The 21,458-nt window shown below is 42.8% G+C and overlaps 1 protein-coding gene across 1 annotated transcript in view; it reads left to right on the top strand.

Annotated features, from left to right (window-relative positions):
• Positions 1 to 21,458, top strand: part of OVCH1 (ovochymase 1) — a 1,424,491-nt gene that overhangs the window by 909,906 nt on the left and 493,127 nt on the right. The window contains exon 17 of the mRNA XM_069628530.1: positions 1,451 to 1,628. Within this exon, the coding sequence (XP_069484631.1) occupies positions 1,451 to 1,628 (178 nt within the window). The remainder of the gene's footprint in view (positions 1 to 1,450; positions 1,629 to 21,458) is intronic.

Raw genomic sequence — 21,458 nt, 5'->3', positions numbered from 1 at the left:
CACTTCCCCTCCTACTCCCCCCAGCCCTCCATGGCACTTCTCCCCCACCTCCTCCCTGCACTTTTGTGATCTGAGTGACACGAGGCCTAGTAAGATAATGTTGGCCTCCCTATGATGCCTAGAAACGCTTGTGTACAGGTGTTATAAATTACTTATCATATGCAGCTCTTTACCATCCCATCATTTGAAAATGCACTCCCTGCACCCAGAGGTGTTTGGAGCCTGTCCTACATTGTCGGAAGGCACTCCCAACACTAATGTATGCGAGGGGGCTGGCCAGCCATCCTTTGCACTGCCGTCAAGCCCCCTGAAAGGCTCAGGCCTCCTTTGTGGCTAAGTGATTGTTTTGGTGGTGCAAGTGAGATGTGCTGATTTAGAATACTTATTAGGGATGTGCAATGCATGAATGGGTAATTGCCGTCCCTGTTACGACTTTTCTCTTAAATTGAGCAGCAGTGGCATAAATTGCTGCTTTCCCACATGTATTGCGATCAAAGTATAGGACTTTTTTTATAACCTATTCACTCTGCACACCCTTTCAGTTGATTGTGTGTCCGGAGTATGCTCCTAAAATTATTGTAAGCAAGAAGGCTGGCCAACACATTTGCACTGCTACACAGCCCATCTGAGATGCACAGGTCATCCTTGCGGACAAGGTGATCTGTGCCTTTTGGAAATGATTGTGAATGAAAAAAGTATGCTCTGTGCTTTTTTTCATTTGTGTTCAATTTTATGCCGCTGTTCTATCATTTCCTTAGTCACTAGTAGTACAGTATTTTAGGATACTGGACCAGTATCTTAGAATACATTAGTAGAAAAGAGATGTGTGTAGAGTCGAATCAGATACTCTGATCTATAAGAGTGGCTTGAGTGCCAGTTAAAAGGGTTTGAGCAGTTTCGAGCCATGGCTCCAAATGGTTTGAATCTTTCGAGCGGAGTAGGGCTCCCATCCTGTAGATAGGTTTGTTGTGTTTGGGAACCAATTCACCCATCCCTAATTTGTACAGTGCATCGCTGCCATTTGCATGGTCCATGTACTATGGCAGATCTTGAAGAGTGGGTTTGGTTAGTTGAGAAGGCAAGGCAATATTGCAGTGTCTTGTGTTGGTCTGCAGAGAAAGTACCATGAGCAACTCGTGTAGTTTCTTGGTGTTACGTGCCGGAGGCATTCGTTGTCCAGAGTCCTCATACCTTGTGTGGGGTGTGTGCGGAGTATGTCGGGCACCATAAATGCGTGTTCATTGCAAAACCAAATCCACTTCACCATTTGACATTTCAGATGCTCATTGAAAATATGAAGGAAAAACCATAAGCAAAACAAGAACGTTAAATGCAGTTTCCTCAGTTTTTGTAAAGAATAATGAAAGTGGCAATGCAAACCTCTTGAATCTGATGTCAAATGATTATGATGCAATTGAGTAATTGGTTTCCCATGTTTCTCGCTTTTTAGATGTATGTGGAGTTGCGCCATACTCCTGCATGTGGCAGTCCGCTCGCATTGTTGGTGGCGAAGAAGCTCGACAAAATTGTTGGCCCTGGCAAGTGCGCATCCGGGTTAAAAACTCACAACGGTGTGGTGGTACAATCATCAATTCACAGTGGATATTAACTGCATCTCACTGTATTAAGTAAGTAAAATCAAAGCATTGGAACAAATGATAGTTATGGCTGTTATGGAAAGTGAGAGAAAGAGGTTGGATAGAAGGGTGAAGAGGGGGTGCGCAAGGGAAATGTTTGCCTATTGGCAAGGAAGGGGGTCAGCAGTGGGGAATAGGGGAGTTTGTATGGTGCTCTCTGCAGATGTAGGGCAAGGGAGGTTTGTGCAGTGCGCAAGTCACAACTGACTTTCTTCATAGTGGTTCAGGGTATCTAGAGGAAAGCAATGTGTCAGCAAATTGATCCACTTGACCTTTTCCAAATAGTTTCTAATGGAATTTGCAACCCAACAAACTGCCCAGGATTAAAACTACTGGAGACGAGACTGGCTCTGCAGGGTGGGATACTTACTTTATTTATTTTTATTTATTACACGCCCAGACCCTGGGGTATAACAGCGTAGTTATAGACAGTTTAGCATTGATTGGAATCTGTCTAATAGTTCGTGTTCAACAAACTCCGGGAGCTCATTAGTAACCACCTTCTCAAGAATTTTAGCTGGCCATGACAGTCCTGCAATAGGATGATAGTTTTGCAGATCCTCTGCGTACAGTGATGGAAAGGTGATACTATGGATAGCTGTAAGCTCTCCGGAACAGTCCCTGTTAACAGAGACTCTTTAAAAAAAAACAAAGTAGTGATAAATGGGGTAGTTCATACACCAATTTTTTGGCTACATAGGCTTGTAAAGGAGAAAGGAAATCAATTATGGGTTTAAGAGTGGTAATAAGTTGATGGATACCTTTTTCGGTGACTGAGTGAAAGTCAAACACAGATAAAGAGATGATTTTGAGGACTGCCAGGTTTAGATACTGCAGGATTTGTTGTACATATCAGTGGATTTACACAGATTGTCTGTTCAATATCTATCCTTATTAGTTTGATCTTATCTATTAAAGAGTTGAACAGATTAGCTCGTGCTTCTTTACAGCCTGGATTACAAAACCTAGATATGATGGAAAACATTTCTCTCGGTTGATTGCTAGCAGACTGTAAAAAATTACCAACTTATATTTCAGCAGGGCATTTTTAGCTTTGATTTAATTTTCTTAAGTAGGCTTTTTAAACCACATCTGGCTGGTCCTACCAACTAGCTTGCGTAATTCTTGAAAATTAACTGAAAACCATGCTTGAGAAACTTTCTTAATTTATATTAATATATACCACTTGGGGGTGCCAGTTCTTTTACATAATGGATGTGGGGGGGGGGCGGCCTAGCCTAAGCACCAACAGATATATAACCCTCTGAGAATTGCTTGCGTCACTTAAAGCGTTACTTTTGTCGGTCTGTGAATTTTGTAATGTGAAATGGCGTTCTTTCCTTGCACACCCAACTAAAATATCGAAGCAGGCTTTATTTAACAAAATCACGGAAATGCACATTTTTCTGAGGGGTACCAATAAAGAAAATTCATAATGAACGGAATGCTGATTTCTTTTTGTTTTATGTTGTCCAAGAATTTGGAATACATTTAGAAGTAGTGACATCTTATGCTTATGTTTACTGTGATGGTTTTAAGTGTGCTTACTTTGCTTTGAGAGTGAATTAGACGGGCATGATACTATACAAATCATTCATACATTGGGTTGAAATATAGCAGTGTTTGGGTTCTCTGTGCCAACCTAAAGTAGTTGGCCTTCTGCTTCCGTTTGAATTGTATTGGAAATCTATTATAGCCAGTCTCCACAAACATCTGGAAGACACGCTTTGGTTAGAACTGGTGTGTTCTCACGACATAAATGCCCTACAAGAAACGTGGTGCATGGTGGCCCATGACTTGCAGGGTTTTGCAGTTTTACATTTGCCAACAACCAAGGGGTCGGAAGGGCGTCCAAGTTGTGGCTTGAACCTCTGGGTTAAGGCAAAGTTATTCACCTCAATAGTCATGCACCCAAATCCTTCCAGGGATTTCATGGAAATACGCTTGCGCAGTCTGGATGTGGCCAAGCTTTTGCTCATTAATTTGTATAATCGCTAATTTGTTGTTTCCATTGTTGGAGGAAAGTTAGAATGTGGAAGGCTAGACAAGCTGGCCAGATACAAATTGTCATTTTTGGAGATTTAAATCTCCAATTCGAGCCGCTTGAAAGCATGCAGGTGCTTTCTAGGAGGAGGATGTGTTATGAAGTGTGGGGGAACTGGTGGCGGGCTGCCCGAAAAGGATTCTTAGACCCGCCTGGGTGTGTTTCTGGCACTTGGCCTCAGGGTATGTAAGGAAGATTCCCATGTGATTCCCCCAGCAGCTGTAACTTTTGGAACACTCGTCGGGTGTAGCCGGATAGTATAAGTGAATTTTGACTAGAATGAGTGGAGTGTTTGTGTTCCACTGATTGAACTTGCAAACAGCACAATACACTTTGTTTGGTTACATCTTACGGGGTATGACATTAGAAGCCCATAAGACATAATGCTGTCTGTTATATTGTTGCACTTTATAATTGACTCATTATCAAATAATGGTCGCTTATTAACCTGTGTTTTTGGCAATCTGATTGCATTTTAAAATTGTTCTGGGAAATAATAGTTTAGATTGTATCCACTGCCTCATGAGTTTGTTTGAGGCACATTGTTCTCCTAAAACGTAGTTTTTTGGTTGGCATCAACTATGATGCATTAGTGATTTGCCCCCCAAAACAGTTTTGTTTATTGTCAAAGGTTTTTCAACCTAATTGAGGGATTGTTAGGTGTGGGCTTTGCTTCCCTTGTATCTCTCCTTGTTTTAGATGGTAGCCGGATAGACTACATCCCGGTGAATGTAAAATCCTGGGAACATCTAGACAATTTTAATGTCCTGAAAAGACCGGAATGTAGCCACCATCCCATTTTATAGCCCATGTAGCAGGGTTATTCTTTGGTCGAAGGGTGAGGGGGGCGATAGCAGAGGAAAAATTCTGCCGATAGGTAAAAAGGCTGGAGCCATCAAGTGGCTCTCAATAGGTTTAGGGTCTAAATTACTAGGAGTATATGCAAATATCTTTTCCCCATTTGAGACCTAATGAGGATAATGTAGAACAATCGGTACAGGTGCATGAGACAATTGTTACTATCGTGGGTCACTGGCTGTCTAGGCCTTGGACTACTGTAGATAGTAGGGGCAGCACAGAGCACCCCATGGTATGATGGGGAATGTCGAGCTGCGAAAAAGGCACTAATTGAGCATGCCAAGGTTGGGGCAAGGGTCTCATACCACAAACTACTTGAAGCCAAGAAGACAGAGCATTTTGATCAATTATAGAATAACCTCATCCAGGCCTCTCTGGCAGGAGACTCCGTTTTTTGGCAATGTCTTGGGGTTGGCAGGATCATTGACAGAATCTCAGCCCAGAATAGCATCTCGGAGGTGGCCTTGCTTGCCCATTTTGAAAATATTTACAAGGTGGATAACCAGGCCCAAAATAAGGAAATGAAGGTTACTCCTGATAGGCCCAGGGAGATGGAAAATGAACCACTGGTGTTGACCTTGCGCGACATTGAGGAGAGTCATGTCGCAGAAGCTGGGGATACTGAGGATCGGATACAGTCCACGTTAATTGTCCCCATTCACAAGAGGGGAGATGGGGGGGGGGGGAGAGGGGGGGTTGTCCAGTTAACTATCGACCCATCTCCCTCCTTTATGCGGGGGAGCAAGATATTTGCTAAGACGATGCTGGACCATCTGGATGCATGGAGTCTGTGTGGGGGCTATCAGCACAATAGACTAAGTTATAAGGCTCTGTTTGATCCTGGAGAAATAGGTGACATTGCAGTCCATGAATATCTATGCAGTCTTTGTTGACTTAAAGACTGCGTTTGATAGTGTACCTAGAAGAGGCTTGTGGAATGCGCTGATTAAATTGGGTATGCCCCCTGAGATATTAAGAACAATTAAATCCCTCTATAAACAACGTAGCTGTAATTAGGAAAGTGCCTGATGGCCATACCACCCCTAGAATAAAAATTGATGTCGGAGTTAGGCAGTGTTGCATCCTTTCTCCAAGTTTGTTTTGCCTTTTCATCAATGAGGTCCTTTATCTGCTAGTGGCTGATCATACTGCTGCCCCATCTCTGGCAGTTGAGCGCATCCCAAACCTTTTATTTGCTGATGATGCAGTCCTCCCCTCACTGACCCCGAACGGCTTACAAAGGCAATTGGCAGTCTTCAAGAGTTTTTGTGAGCAAAGTGGACTCACTATAAATGTCCCCAAAAAAACGTCAATGGTGTTTAGTAGAAATCTGGCCAAGCGAGCACCACGGTTTATAACCAGCTTAAGCGGGTGGGGACATTGAGCAGGTAACAAGTTAGGACTACTTGGGGGGGGGGGGGGGTCCGGCTGGCGGGTAATTGTGTGCGGAAAGACCAGGTGAACCAGGCAAGTTTAAAGTTGACCAGGCAGTGTGGGGCCTTATCTAGATTTAGTAAGGCCCATAGGATGGGGCCGATAAGTGTTATTCTAAAGGTCTATAAGAGTCAGCCCATACCGGCTGCTCTTTATGGTGCTGAATTGTACTAGTATGCTCCAGGTTGTGGATAAGAAATGTCTTAAATGGGCGTTGGGTTTGCAGATTAATGCACCCAACATAATATTTTTTGGGGGAGCTGGGCCTGCAGAGCATCTTCTTCATATGCCAAATGAGGCCAGTGGTGTTTTGGGCTAGACTCTGCCTAAATAGTTATTTGGGCCCCTACAGAAGAGCTGTTAGGGACTTTATAACCAAGGTTATAATTTACCATGGTTCTAATTTACCAGGGTTATTGGCAATTAAAAATGAACTGATGATCTTGGGTTTGGATAGCTATTGGCTCCAACCTGAATTTATTCCACGAAATGTTTAAATGCAATAAAAAATGCTTATTAGAGCAAGTGTGAGAAAGAAGCACAAATCTTGCAAATTCAGCTAGCCTAGCCCCTTACTCGCCATGGAAAGAGAATCCTGGTTTTGAACGTTATTTGGATAGAATGCAGTTTAATCTCATGAAAGCCCTCTACATGAAGCTTTGGTTTGGAATTCTTCCCCTTGGTAGCTTAAAGCACTATTGGAGCCTGTGTAATCCAGCAGCCTGTCGCTTTTGCCCTAATGAAATTGAAAGTGCAACCCATTTTATCTTGTTTTGCCCAGAATATTTTTAAAAAGTGGTACCAAATATGTGTTCCCGATATAAACCGTTTTATCTGAGATGGGTTAACGATGTGCTGCATCTTTGTCTAGCGGGGACTAGTGAATTATCAACTCACAGTATGGGGAATTATGTACTTCAGACCTGGAGGAAGAGACTTAAATATGTCCTTGTAGTGGTGGAAAATTCCCTGGCCCTGGTTAACTGTTTGCCCCAAGATTTTAATTGGATTTTTTTTCACTTGCTTAACTTGTTTACCTGAAGTTTCAATCCAGTATGTGATGCATTTTAATTAAGTCAGTACATTTTTTTATGTATTGAGTTTTATGTTGTAAATTATTGCTATGATAAAGAATGGACTACTGTAATTCCCTTTTGGGTGGCACATCTAAAAAGAACTTGCACGCCCTTGAAGTGGTTCAAAATAATGCTGTTTGCATTATAAAACCAAGTCCCACGAGGTGAGCATATCACAGTACATCTTAAGTCTTGTCACTGGCACCGCATAAAAGCAAGAAGCCAATTTCAAATGGCTGTCTTTGCTCACAAAGCAATTTATGGTACAGCAGCGGAATACATAAAGAACAACGTACCAACCCATTTAAAAGATTATGTTCAAGCAACACCATTCTATTAAAGTGTCCACGCCCGAAACGGCAGCAATCAAATGGCAAATCTGTTCCTTACATTGCGTCCACTACCTGGTACACTCTTCCACCAAATTTGCCCTTCGAAAGTAATTTACTGTTCAGAAAAGGGCTGAAAACCTATCTGTTCAAATAACATCCCAATTCCTACTTCATCACCAACCTTACTAACGTTCTGTTATCCGTTCTTTTGTTAAGTCTTGTTTGTGTGATCCACGCCCTGAGGCCAGCCTGGTTTTTGGCACGCAATAAAAGATCAAATAAAATATCTATCCCTACTGTCTCGACCTGTTGGTCGAGTAACTGTAGCAATCAAGTAGTCCAATTGAAAATAGAAAAAACGTTCTCCCACTCCAGTGAGCTCAGTAGTTGTACCCATAAAACTCGGAACTCAGGAGGCGCGGTGATGCCGGGAGCCTTGGCCTGCTCCTCCCACAACATGGGCCTGCAAAGTCGCTTGAGCCCCCACTTTTCAGCCCCCCAGCAGCCTGCAGGCCTGACGGAGACGCAGAAATCCCTACGGCACCCACTGATCTAATGATGGGCAAAATCGGCCCGGTATTCACATAAACTGCTGCTGACCGCTGCAGCTAAAACAAAAGCGGGAGAGCCAGTCTGGCTGCTGGAGATACTGGCGCACAGGACTCCACCAAAGGCAGACTGAGGGTGTGAGGGGAGGTAAGCCGGTCCCCCACACCTCCTCAGTACAGCCAGCACTTGCCCCAGAGGAAGAGGAAGGACACCCCCCATACTTCGTCCTGCTAGGAGGCCTGCACACACTTTGGAGCTTGTGTGCCTTGGGAGAGAGGAGTCCCCCGCCGATCATTGCAGTGGCTAGGAGGGTGCCCCCACCCTGCAGTGCTGGGAGTGCCCAGCCTCGATGATGAGAGGTGGGCTGGAGCCCAAACAAGCTTCAACAGGGTGAGCCCTGGAAGAAGACTGAGGGAGTGCCGCACCCTGATATATCGGAGTGGGGGGGGGGCACCCTGTGCCCCTCTCCCCAAAGGGACTAAAAGAATGGGGCCCCCACACATTAAGGACTTTACAGGTGCAAGTAACACCCTGTGAGGATCGTAGCTGGGGCACACTTGGGAGAGTGTGCCTAGAGCAACAGAGGGAACTCTGAGTTGACGGACTGAGGGAGCCAAAGGATAAAAGAGGGCAACTCCCCCGAACACCCCAGGGGCCCCCACAGCCACATTTGCGCCCCGCCTGAGGAGTGAGGATACTTGGCATCTTAAAGGAGAACTTCAAAAGATGACCTCCACCGGCACAAGCAAGGGTGCTCATTGCTGTAGGTGGGAGACCCCCCGCCCTTTAGGGAGGAATGGAGGATCCCTGGTAGGATACTGGGTCAAGAACGCTGGGGGTTAGGGGCCCCTAAGGAAACGGGGTGGGTATTTTAATTGAGAAAGGGCTAAGAATGGAGGTTACAAAGGGCCCGCCTGGTCTCCGGGATTATTTAAAAAGGTGGGATTCACATTCGCTACAATTTACTACCCGACCAGGGTCCACTGATGTTCCTGAAAAAAAATCTCACAAAGATAATGCTTGAAGCCTTGGGCCATATTTCAAGCTTGATAGAAAAGCCAGGGACGGGGGTACGAACGCCGCCGCAAGACTGGCTTACGGCGAGATCCTGGAAATGCTGGCGGTCTATGGGCTGCGGGACATATGGTGGCACATGCACCCAGAGCACTGAGATCGGATTTCGCCAATCACATGGTCGGACCATGACCAGGTACTGGTGGACTTGAAATGGCACGGCATGGTACCTAACGGGTCCAAATGGAGATGCAACGAATCCCTGGGAAAAGACTTGGTGTTCCAATGCGGAACTGACAAGAGATTGAGGAATTGTTTAATATAAAAAACACGGATGAGGTCCCGAGGAGAATGGTTTGGGAGGAGGGGTGATATGGAAGGGGCCTGCAAGAAACTTGAGTGGACTTTAATTGAAAATAGGCTGTGGGCCACGATTGCTCAGCTAGACGCAAGGGCCAGGGATACCAGAGGGTGGGGAGGAATGGGTCAAGAAAACGAGGGGGAAAAGGGAAGAGCTAAGACTTATAGAGGAAGGGCAAATCATTTGAAAACTCCACTTCCTGAAAGTTTTATGAAAAAGGAGATGAGGCAGACACATTGTTGGCAGCCAGACTTGGGACAGCAAGCAGAACGGTGGGGGAAGGCCATAGATGGTGATGATATAACACAGGACCAGGGGGAAAAAGGATTCAATAAATATTTGCATCCTTTTATGAAAAGCTTAACAAAACTGTCACCAGTCTGGAAGCCGGAGGAAATGAAGTATCTGGAGGGTATTCGGATGCCCAGGCTAACGCCAGAGGAGGCCTAGCCAATGCAGACCCCAATAACGGGCAAGGAAATCAAGAGCGGTGGCAGGGATACCTACAGGGAAGGCCCCAGGAGAGGAAGGCTTCTCCGCAGGTTTTTACAAGGCTTTTACTACTCCCCTCAACCTGTTCATGGTAGAATTGTTTAATGATATCTTGGAGATGGGGGAAGCCCCATAATCCTTCTCCTGCGTGTTAACTGTGATACCCAAGAAGGGCAGAGACCTGCACCTGTAGATTTAATCACCCCGTCTCTCTCCCAAATATTGACGCCAAAATGTTCACACGCGTTCTGGCGGCAAGACTCGGACTGTACATGCCCCAGTTGATCCATTCTGACAAGGTGGGCTTCATAAAGGGATGTCGGGGGGCGGACACACTTCGGAAGACCCTACATCTGACCCATGAGGCGCAAGGAATGGGGGAGACCCTGCTCTTTTCAGTGGACTCGGTAAAGGCCTTTGCCCGGGTTGAGTGGGGCTTTCTCCGGGAAGTGTTGAATAAGGTAGGCTTGGGCTCTAGGATCAGACCGGGTATAATAGAAGTTGACGCGTTCCACCCAGGCTTGCGTGGCAGTTAATGGTGATTACTCCCTCTGGTTCGCACCGAGTAGGGACACGAGGGAGGGGTGCCCACTCTTAGCTAGAAAGATTCATGGTGGGGGGTGGAATATTAGTTTGCGTTGTACGCGGACGATATGCTCTTGCATGTGAGGAACCCACTGACTTCCATACCAAGGGTGGTCAGGTTGATTGAACAGTATGGAGATCGCTCTGGTTTCAAGATGCAAAATCATTTATTCTTAGTAAATTATGATGTCCACAGACTTAACAGTTGTATATGTTTGCATATGAATGGTCTATGTAATCGTGAAAATACCATCGATGAACCAATAATTGAACTGTTTTACATCCTACTGTATGCAAATAGCCAACAACAAATTGGCGAAATAGCATACAAGTGCTCCAAACACATGGCTTCCTCTAGGCTATACAGCGTGTTTAGATTCTAAATCAATTCTGTTACTACAAGCCCTAGTAACATTCAATTTTACAATTGTTTTTCCACCTGTGAGAAACACAACAAAGACAAAAATGGGACATTGTGTGGTTTACCGCAGTATCTTGGACTTGGGTCAAATAAACTAATTCCAAATCATTTGAGTAAATCACCAATTTGTAAAGTCATTAAGGTATCTAAATATTTATATATACCTGTCTCAATCTTAATGTATCATAAACTCCCTCAATATGTACGACATTGCCAAACTGCAGTCCCCAGTGTGCAACCCATCAAGTCTTAATCCATACCTTGCTCCGTCCTCCCAAGACCTTTCAGAGCAGAGATCATTCATGATTATGAAAATTATTGGCTCCTAGGAGCTTTCATCTGTGAATAAGGGGAGTTAAATCCTATTCAGAAATTACACCTCACACCCTGTCAAGAGGTTGTATAGGGGGTGCCAACCCCTCCCCCCTTAACTGAATAAAGATGACCTAAGCAGATCAAATGGTTCCATCATCGAAGGAATCTGGATTAGATTGCATTTATTTAAGGTAAAAAGTGTACATGGCACTGTGCATATTTGTGATAGGATGAAGGGTGCTTTAAATGTGACACACTCCATAAAATCATAAGAATATCGATGAAAAGGATAAATGGTGAGCGATGTTTAATTAAATAAATAGCTCCCTGAAGAATACAGTGTCAGACAAAATGATGATTCAAAATGGATACTAGAGTTCATAATGGTGTCCAGGCCTAAGCCCGGTGTTAGAGACTATGACACATGCCAAGAGTTTTCAGACAGGCAACAGAGGCCGATACATTGAAGATAGTTTTTGGGAGTACCTCGCAGTGAGGTAATTGGGTTTGGCAGCATGAAAATGGAATTTGGTAGGAAAAGCAGACAAGATTATGATGAAGCCAGATAAAGCAAGGGAAGGTTGGATACATAGATCTAGGTTCTTAATGAAGAGGGCACAACGTGTGTCATGCAGACTATTCTGAGAGACGAGCTAGATTTGGCACCATATAATAGAGCACATCTCTTTCTCAAATAGTATAAGGGATTAACCAACTTGATAGGACCTAGACAATCAGATAAGGAGTAAACATTGATGTGATGGTGTTCTTGGCAGAAGTTGAGCACTGTCGGCTGTGTCTAGCCAAGTCTAAAATAAGCTAATCAGTTTTTTTCATCAGAGAAATTTGTGGATGCCGGCTATGCTAATGAGGGCTTGGTGCTATAAAAGCAGGGGAAAGGCACAATGCCCTAGTGTCCGGAGTGTCTTATCATTCCAACAAATAAAGACCATGATGGAAATGCTTCCAGGAGTCTGATTTCTTTTGTCTCTTTGCGGAGTGTTCATAGACGCCAGATGCTTGATGGAAAGAAGACCCCCAGTTCATAGAATTCCATAAAAAAAGAATGTGAGATGTTTAATCAGTCATGCATAGCACTTATATTGGTACCTTGCTCTATGCATTTGATGTTTACCTAATGACTTGAACTTTTTCTGAGTTGTTTAAGGTAAGTGGTTTGAGAGAAATAACCTGAAAGAAAATTACTCACACTGAACGTCTGATCATGGCAGAGAAGACTCAGCCTTTCATCCTTCTAAGGTGTAAAAATTGAGGAGCATCAAGCTTGCTCATAGTAACGACTTTGCATATCACTGCTCAAAAACTGTAATAGCAAGTGGAATATGGAAAACAAACTACAGATTTATTTTCATTGCTATACGAGTGGTGTTTAGTATAGCAGATACAGAAACCTCTCATGTAAAACACAATTGCAATTTGTATGGCAGCAGAAGCTGTGACTTCATGACATTAGAGATGCATTGCTTATTCGATTCCTAGCCTGCTAATGTTTATCAATCTCGTTCTTTGCAAGTGTTTTTTTGTGGATGAAAAACACACACCTTTTATTCTTCATGAATATGGACTTCTGTTTGTCTATTAGCGTTCCTTTAAGATACTACAGTGGGTTTGTGTGAAATTGGAGCAATTCAACCATTTTTCGCCTTTTTGTTTTAAGGTGTTTGTAACCGGACATTTCCAGAACAAGGCAAATTGTTGCATATAATTTTTCAAAAGTTTCTGAATTGGCATCTCCAAATGGGACTTGCCCCTCTGAGGGGCTCAGTGTCGTGCACCATATCCCGGGCCTTTGCAAGGCATTGCCGACATGTGTAGAAGGACGGCCACCATGCTCATTGGAGCGTAGTATCCACCGTACATATGCCACCACTGCTCACTGGAACGCTATTCTGTGCCTTTCAAACAGCAGCGCAAAGCTACCAAAGTTCAAATGCTTTCAGTTCCCATGCCCCTGGGCACACGCAGCGGACTGCGTGCACACGTGCCGTAGCGTGATCAATATCATACGTCCGCCCTATAAAACATCTGACGAAGGGCGGTAGGTTCTGCACATTTAGATTCTGCACTGGCGCACCTTACCGGGTTGCACAGGGTGGATGGTAGGTGCTCACATAAATTGGGGGAGCCAAGAGCTCAACACATGCTCCCAGCAGTCACAGGTCGCATGGCCTACTCGACACTGCAGTGAACACAAAACCATGTCTTCTAAGGAAGATTTTGCAAAAGGCGAATACAGAGAATGCACATAATGCATGATAAACCGCCAACCAGCAGCTGCAAGGTGGGGGGGGGGGGCGGTAGGGGAGCGTGAAACTGCCTTTTTTTCAGCCGGGCAATGAGGAGTTCAGAAATGAGACATAGTTGTAGTTTCTCAACTTTTGACATTTATAAAAATTATCCCTATCCTAACCAGAATGTTCATACCTGGCAAACTAAAAGCTAAAAAAAGATAACCTTGTGTCCAACTCTCTGACCCTCACACTAATACACGCAATCAAAATTCATAAGGTAAACGCGTCGGTTTTCAGTTTAATCAAAATGTGCAAAAGTTGAAACTTAGATTTTCCGTAAAGCAATCCTTGTGACCAAGGTGAGACTCCCTTACCCTGAATCAATTCACGAAGACTTTTGAAAGAGTTCTGTTTCAACAATTTTCTATTCAGTTCAATGAGAAATATTTCATTCAACACTTCTTTAAAATGGTTATAGAAAGTCTTAATTTAGGAAAGACTTGTTCAAATCCAAAGCACCTGTTTCCTCCACAAACTATTCCATCCACGTTGCAAAAATTATTACTTAAATTGATGTCACAACCATCCTTCCCATATTATACTTTTGGCGGGACAAAGTGAATATATCCTTTCCATTGTACTCTTTATAGCAACAAAGTTTTCTCCTTGAATGCAACTGCTCCTTTCATGGTTCACTCGCCTGCCAGCAATGGCTTTCAACTTCATATATGCAACCTTCTTTATGTGTTTTCTGTTAGAAAACAGTGCTTTTCCTGAATTGCTCGCCCGCCAGAAATGGTTTTAACTTCACACAACTATCAGTCGTTTGTCCTTTTTTTATTTTTTATTGTTGAACAAATCAACCTTTCAATAAATAGATAGTAATAGATCATTACAAAATTAGTTAATCTTAAAATGTCTTCATATAAGCAGCAGAACAAAAATGTTAAGATAGAAAACTTAAGTATATATGGTAAAGCAGATGCAGAGATTAAAACACAAGCATTGTATTAATTGTCTAGTCCAAATCTCCTCTAGTTCAGAGGATATATTGGATGCGTGATCATTCCAGCAATAAGATCTTGCCCTCCTTTGAGCCTAATTACACTTATTCGCGTGATGTTAAGACATTTACAATAGCTAATTTCATAGAATTTTGTCGACAATCAAAGTATATCCCATAAAAGTTCCCTTGTAACATTGTAATATTCTCTGAAAAAGTGTTGAAAGCTTCCTTTGATCTAAGAGGGACAAGCAAGCGGTTAACAAATGCTTTATGGTTTCTGGTTGATGTGATATTTGGCAAAATCTACAAACATTTCCTTTATTGTCAATATTTCGCATTGCTAACACATCATTGGTAGGCCATAGGTTGAGTCTGAACCTCAAGAAGTGGTCTCTGTATTTTGAATCCAGGAATTTGACAAGATATAATTCCAGTGTTTAATTTTTTGGGTAGGAACATGTTCTCACAAGAGACACACTGTCATGCATTGCTCCCTTGTAAAAATCCAGTCAGATTGCCACAGTTTAACTTTGGCTCTGTTTGGGTCCCTTTTTAGTAATTCTGCACATAGGCCAGCAATCAGCATGGTATGCTGTACCTTTATCTTCCATTGTTGCATTATTTTATTGGGTGATGTATTATGTAAGTATCAAGAATGTTCATTAATGAGCCCTCCGATGGAAGGAGGCACTTTCTGTGAAAGGAACTTAACTTCCACATGTACATAGCATTCACTGATAAGAGGCCTAATTCATGCCTCAAGACACACGTTGATAGACTTTGAGGGAGATTGAGTAAATGTTTCCAAAAATAGCCCTCAAGCTGTGTCCAGAAGACCCCAGTGCGCCATGTCCTTGATTCTGCACTGTAAATGATGGTAGGTATGACCTTTCTGTTTGTAAAAGATCATTACAGGGATTAGCGAAAATCTCCCATACCTTGCGTGCAATATTCGTGCCTGCGCAGTTGCCGTTCTGATTTTCATTTTCAGATCTAAGGGGTATGGATGAGCTGATGCATCAATGTGTCTAATGCAAGATATTTATATTCATCAACAAACTGCAAAACCTCCCCCTCCAATATCCATTTAGAGACCACTTTCTTTCTGGACTGCTTAGTCGAGCTGATCAATATGTTGGATTTCAACTGGTTCACAATTAGCAAGTTGGCTTCAATATAGATACCTAGTTGGAATACAATCAATAACAGGCCCCTGGGAGTTTAAGCCAACAAAACAAGGTTGTCGGCAAAAAACAACCAGAGGACTGGATGCGTGCTTGCCAAGTTTGGGTGGATCCGAGATAACTTCCACAAAGCAGTGCCTCATATCTGCAATGAAAAAATTGAAAAGGGCCATAGCTGAGATGCAGCCTTGGTTTGCCCCCCTAAAGCTGGAAATGGGGACCGATAACTTCCCATCGAGAAACTGTTGCACTTGGATAGACCTGTCTGAGAGGAGCTGGTGTATCCAATGTTGTATGTATGCTGGGCATGCTGCTTTAGAAAGTTTGTCTCCAAGTAGCTCTCTAGATATTGTTCCTAAGCAGCAGTCTAGCAAATAACTTGCCCGCAACATCCAATATCGCCACCGGCCTACAATTAATGGGGGGCTGGAGATCTCTCTTCTTATGAATGGGCACTATGATAGATTTGCCCCATGATGGCGGAATGACTGCTCTGTATGACATGATTAAATATTGTGAATAAGATGTTGGCCCAGGCCTCTGAGTGTTGCCTTCAATATAGCATCAGGACCTGGGGCTCGAGATGTACTGATAGGCTATATCTTCTACATTGAACTCGATGTCTATTTATATTCCTGTTGATAAGACTGGGCAATGGGGCTACTGCATATAGTATTTTATAGAAATCTCCCCAGACCTCTATAGGAACTGCATTTATCTGAACAGTCATCTGTGTATTAGTTGCATTGTTCAACAATCCTCATATTAGGGCAGAGCTTTTAGATGCCTTGAAACACTTGTGTATAGGTGCGTTACAAATGTCATATCATATATCGTATATCATGGCCTGAAGCATATGATGGGTATCATTTTGTATCGTTCCCTCCTTCCTCTGATCCAGTTTTTATTCTTTTATCTGGTCTTTAACGTGCTCAACTTTGCTATTCTGATTGATGATAGTTTTCTCAACACACGTCTCATGTCAGCGAGTTCTTGGTCATGTGCATGGAGGTGCCCTGTGTGATTTGTGGAACAGCGGTTCATGTTTCACTTGAATATTTGTAATGCTGCAACATATCCCTCAGAGTATATTATTTCTGGGTGGAGAGTGTCTGAGGCTTACTTTAGTTGCACATTTAGATCTTGCAATACGTTTGGGTTCCACCTAAAACAGTTTCTTCCATTAGCTATCGTTAGATCTCTAACACCTGCTGATCCAGTTGTACTGGACGGGGCGGTCCAAAACCATGACAGGGACAACAATTCATGATCGCTATGGGATTGCGTTATCACCTGAAACTTATCTATAATAGCAAACTGGTTTCAGTCAACATGGACAATTAAAGATTTTTGTCTGCCTCTGTGCCAAATATTGTTTGGTATGTCGCCTGGAACGGACCCACTTACCATTATTAGTTGTCTCTTTCATAAGTAGAGCCCATCGCTTGGCCGATTTAGTTAGAAGTTCGATTTTTTTTTCAATGCAAATCATATTGAGGTCTCCTGCCAAGATCGTATAGGTAACCGACATATCACTAGCAATTAAACCCAGTAAGTACTCAAGGTCCAGAAAAAAAATCATCGTCCTGAATGCTGACATGATTCCAATACATATTCACTAAAGCAGTCGTATGTGTGAGTGACTTGATTTTAACTAGCTGCAAGTACATATCAGGTGAGGCCCACAGAGATGCGTAAACCTGAAGAGCTTCTTACAGCAACCAATAGGCCAGCCATCGGTCTTCCTCTCACTGGGATCATTTCTGGTATCCGGGATATAACGTGCGTATCCCATGCGGGCGTTGCACGCCATATTTCTTGGAGAATTACAATGTCATGCAGGCTTACTGGATTTGTGATGGTTTGAGTTAAGTGCTTATAGCCTCTCGTGTTCCACAAGGCTAGGAAACCTCTGCGTTGATTCTCTTTCACGAATTGTTAATTAGAATGATGAGATGACGAACTAGATGGAGCTAATTCCTTCATTCGCAAGGAGTTAAACGCTTGTTGCGAGCAGCTTACTCTTACATTTGTCAATGCAGCTTGCAGGTTTGAACCGATAATATTGCTGTTAGGCAAGGATGGGGCATCTTGATAGTTATTGGCTGATGAGTCAACAGAAAGCCCAAGTGGTAAAGGTCTTCCCGTGCTTGCCAGATCATGTGCATAGCGATACCAAACTGCATCCATGGTTTTACAATGGCTGTGTCAGTCGTTTAGAAATTCGATCTGTTCGATGTTGCTTGAACAAAGATCTTCCAACAGTGGAATATCCCCCAGTGTGTTCAATACACTAGTCCTATTCAGATCATACACCGGGGAGGGCCGATCTCTGCATTGCAATATTAGTTGATGGGTGCGACTCGAGCAACGTGTCTTGTCTCTGGAAGAAACCTGATCATTTATCTGCTGAGATTTCATTTTTGTTTGCCCCCTGAATGAGTTAACATTTGCTGCTCGATCAGCATTATTGCTAGCCGTTTGAGTTTATATTGAGATTTTTGCTAGACTGGTTATGTGTGTAAGAGGATTCAATTCAACACTACAGCTAAGTCAACGCCTAGTCTATAATACTGAATGAAAACCCTTATTGATATATCTTTATGTCCAGTTCATGCGTTCTGGATGACTACCCCTATATAACACCCCTCTCTTGGAATCCCCCTGACCCCACTGAGCCAAGAAGTAGTTCTGTTTTGCAAGTTAAAAGGTTTATTTGATAATTTAAACAAGAGATGTATATATCACACCTTATAATAAATTAATAATTGAATATCACACTTAATCTGATATGATAAATATTAACAGAGAATCTGGCACTAACACACTTCCTTATAATCACTAAGGAGTTGACATGAAATGGATAAGGTAGCAACAATACTTTTATGGTTTCAAATGGATGCAATGTGGAATGAAATGCAGTACAGAAAATAACTTGATAGGATTGCAGCAAAAGACAATGTAATCACTTTCTTGGACAATTCACCCCCCCTTTTTATGCAATGCAAGGAAATGGAGGGAAGCACACAGTTCTCAGAAATGCAATCAAATGTGATTCAGTTCACCCAGCAACTTAGACTACAGAAATTGAAAACACAGGCAAATGCTTTTAAATGTGCTGGCAATGTAGAAAAAAATATGCTAAAATGCTTTAATTCCCTCTAGAGGTTCAGGGTGATTGGTATCTAGTTAATATTAGTCCCGGCTCACTCTTGCAATGATTCAGGGATAGTTTTTATGAGGCAAACGATTTTTTGGTAAATGGAAGCAAAAGCAGATATCTTTACACGTGAAGAAATTTGCAAATCGCGGTAAAATTCGCGGATGCGTGTTCCGCGATTGCGGTAAAACTATAGGGGGTAGGAATGCGGTTCTAGGTTCGTAGGAAAGCCACGATTCTAAGCTTTCAGATGAAAGTTATTGCAAGTCTCTAGCACAAACGGTTGCGGAGATATGAGTGATTAAATAACGGTCGTTTTTCAGATTTGAAATTTTAAAGTTCAAAAAGGCACGTGCAGCTTGCAACTAGAAAATGACAAGTGACAGCTTTGCAAATGACAGGTGACAGTTAGGAGACAGTTCTACTTAGATTAAAATAGGATTGAATTATATTATTTTAACTAAGAGATTGGTTCTGCACAGTTTTGCTATGTACTCACACTATATTCTTGAATTAAATGGGCCTCATCACGGATCTGGTCAGGGTTTTAGACTGGGCTCTGGTCTCTCTCTGGGCACAGCGTCTGGTCTCTGGAACTGCTCGCTCTCTGGTCTGGTCTCTTAGTTCTGGATAGATTGAAGTCTCTAGTTTGGCTTTCTGGAGGTTGATGAATTTGAAGTCTGGATCTCTGGATGTTGTATGGTCCGGCAGAGCGCATTGCAGCAAATGGAATTGAAGGTCTCTACCTAAGTTTCAGTGGTCCATTTATATGTTCTGCAAGTGGGTGTGTGTGTTGGTCATAACTAAACTTGCCCCTCTCCCTTGTCATTGGTCAAATTTCCATTCCTCACTTGATTGGGGAAGGAACTGTGAGTCAGAGTGATGTCATTTTATGGCTTGCAGATAGGACACTCCCCTGTCAGATTGCACATATTCTATATTTGATAACAAAAGACATATTTCACAGTTACACAGTTGCTTGAAATTACATATACATGGTGTGGCTGAATTTAGCCATGTCTCTGTCCAAATCTGCTGTTTCTAAGAGCTTGCATTCAGAAATGGCACATAATTGACTTTTTAACTGATTTTTCAATTTCTGACATTGACCCAACTTTACATACATGTGCGCAGGGAGTATGGACATTAACTGATGAAGTTTCAGATTTTTAACATGCATACATTTAGAGTAATATCCACTTTTCCGCTAACACCCCCTGAACATACCACCGGTTCTAAAAACCTCTTAAACTGTGGGCAGAAAAATCACAAGAATTATGGTATCATTTATAAAATTTTCACATGTCCGCACCAGGAGTTATTCATCTTTTTCTAAACAATATTCTGGCTACAAAGGGGTGTGGTTTCCCAGGTGACATGGTGGAAATACTGGTTTATCCAGTTCTGCCAAGCCAGCTTGCTCTCACAGGCAGTGCCCCTCCCAGCTTCTGCCAAGAGGAAGCTACATTTTACGACCGCTGTAATAAAACCTTTGCCTGAGTCAAGACAGGCTTTGTTCAGAGCTCCTGTATTCTGTGGGGCTCCCCTTAATTCAATTATCAGAGAGATGGCATATCCTTAGTGTGGCCAACAAAAGGCAGATGGGCCTGGGAACACATTTGTGACTCAAGTTTCACTCCTGATGGGGGTAGTTGCCAGGCAGAATCAAGTTCCTTAAGCCAGACTTTCAGCTAACTGTCATGTTTTTTGTTGCTTTTTAAATTAACTTGCAATTTTACACATGCAGCTAGAATGCTGATTCTAAGTGCAAAACTATGACATTTCAACAGTTACAAAGGCATGTGACACCAAACATAGGTCACTCATTTAATCTAAACATTTTCGATTTTAGTGTCTTTAAATCCAGTGCAACTTAAACTGCTGACTCCATAGCAGTTTTGTTATAAGCATTGTTTTGGGCTCTTCATTTCCCAGATTTTGTAAGCACACAAAACTCCATTCTGCCAAATGTCTGCTGGTGTTCAGTGAATATTTTGCACATGTTGCAATGTTTGAAAATAGGCATTTTGAGCCTGCCTTCAGAGAAACACAGGGTGGTTTTAAAACGCCGGCTTTTGGATAGTGGTGAGTACTGGTACTGCACCCCTTTTTGGGATTTAAGAAAATGAATTCCCAACAGTTATGGGTTTGCTTTTGGCAATCAGCATTGCCATTCCCAATGGTTTCAGACTACTGTGTGGGTAGTCCAATGGTGGTTTTAGGCAGTGTCCTTCTGTGCCCATAACATCGGCAAAAATGGGTGGCAGCCTATTCTTCATGTATTTCCCTGTGCATTTTCTGGGAAGCTCTGGCCATCATGATGTTTTCCATGTCAGTACTGCACAGTTTTGAGGTATGGCTCGGATGCATGGGTAAATGCATCCCACATGTGGAACATTTTTACTTGACTCTGGGCGAGTAAGAAATATTGCAATAGATTTGCCAATTTGCTCCCGCCGCTCGAGCGCAGAAGATTTTTCATGAATAGTTGTTTTTGGAGAATAAGGCTGAACACTTACTACTGTTGTATTTCAAGTTGATGGTAAAGGGAGCAATGAGGCTTCAGTGTTATGATCATATGCTCCTGTTCTCATTTGGCTATCTAAGGGTTTGTACATGAGATTCGTAAACGTGTCGCGAAGCAGCAGCTGTCTCCATCTGCCCCTTTGGTAAATCGCCTTTAGTAGAAGTGTAACATACATAACTTGAGACCGCCATTTTGGTGCAGTGGGTTGTTT

The sequence above is a fragment of the Ambystoma mexicanum genome, chromosome 12 (assembly GCF_040938575.1).
Source record: "Ambystoma mexicanum isolate Mex_15411 chromosome 12, UKY_AmexF1_1, whole genome shotgun sequence".
NCBI lineage: Eukaryota > Metazoa > Chordata > Amphibia > Caudata > Ambystomatidae > Ambystoma > Ambystoma mexicanum.
Note: the sequence above shows the minus strand (reverse complement) of the source record. Positions and strands in the feature narration are given on the sequence as shown.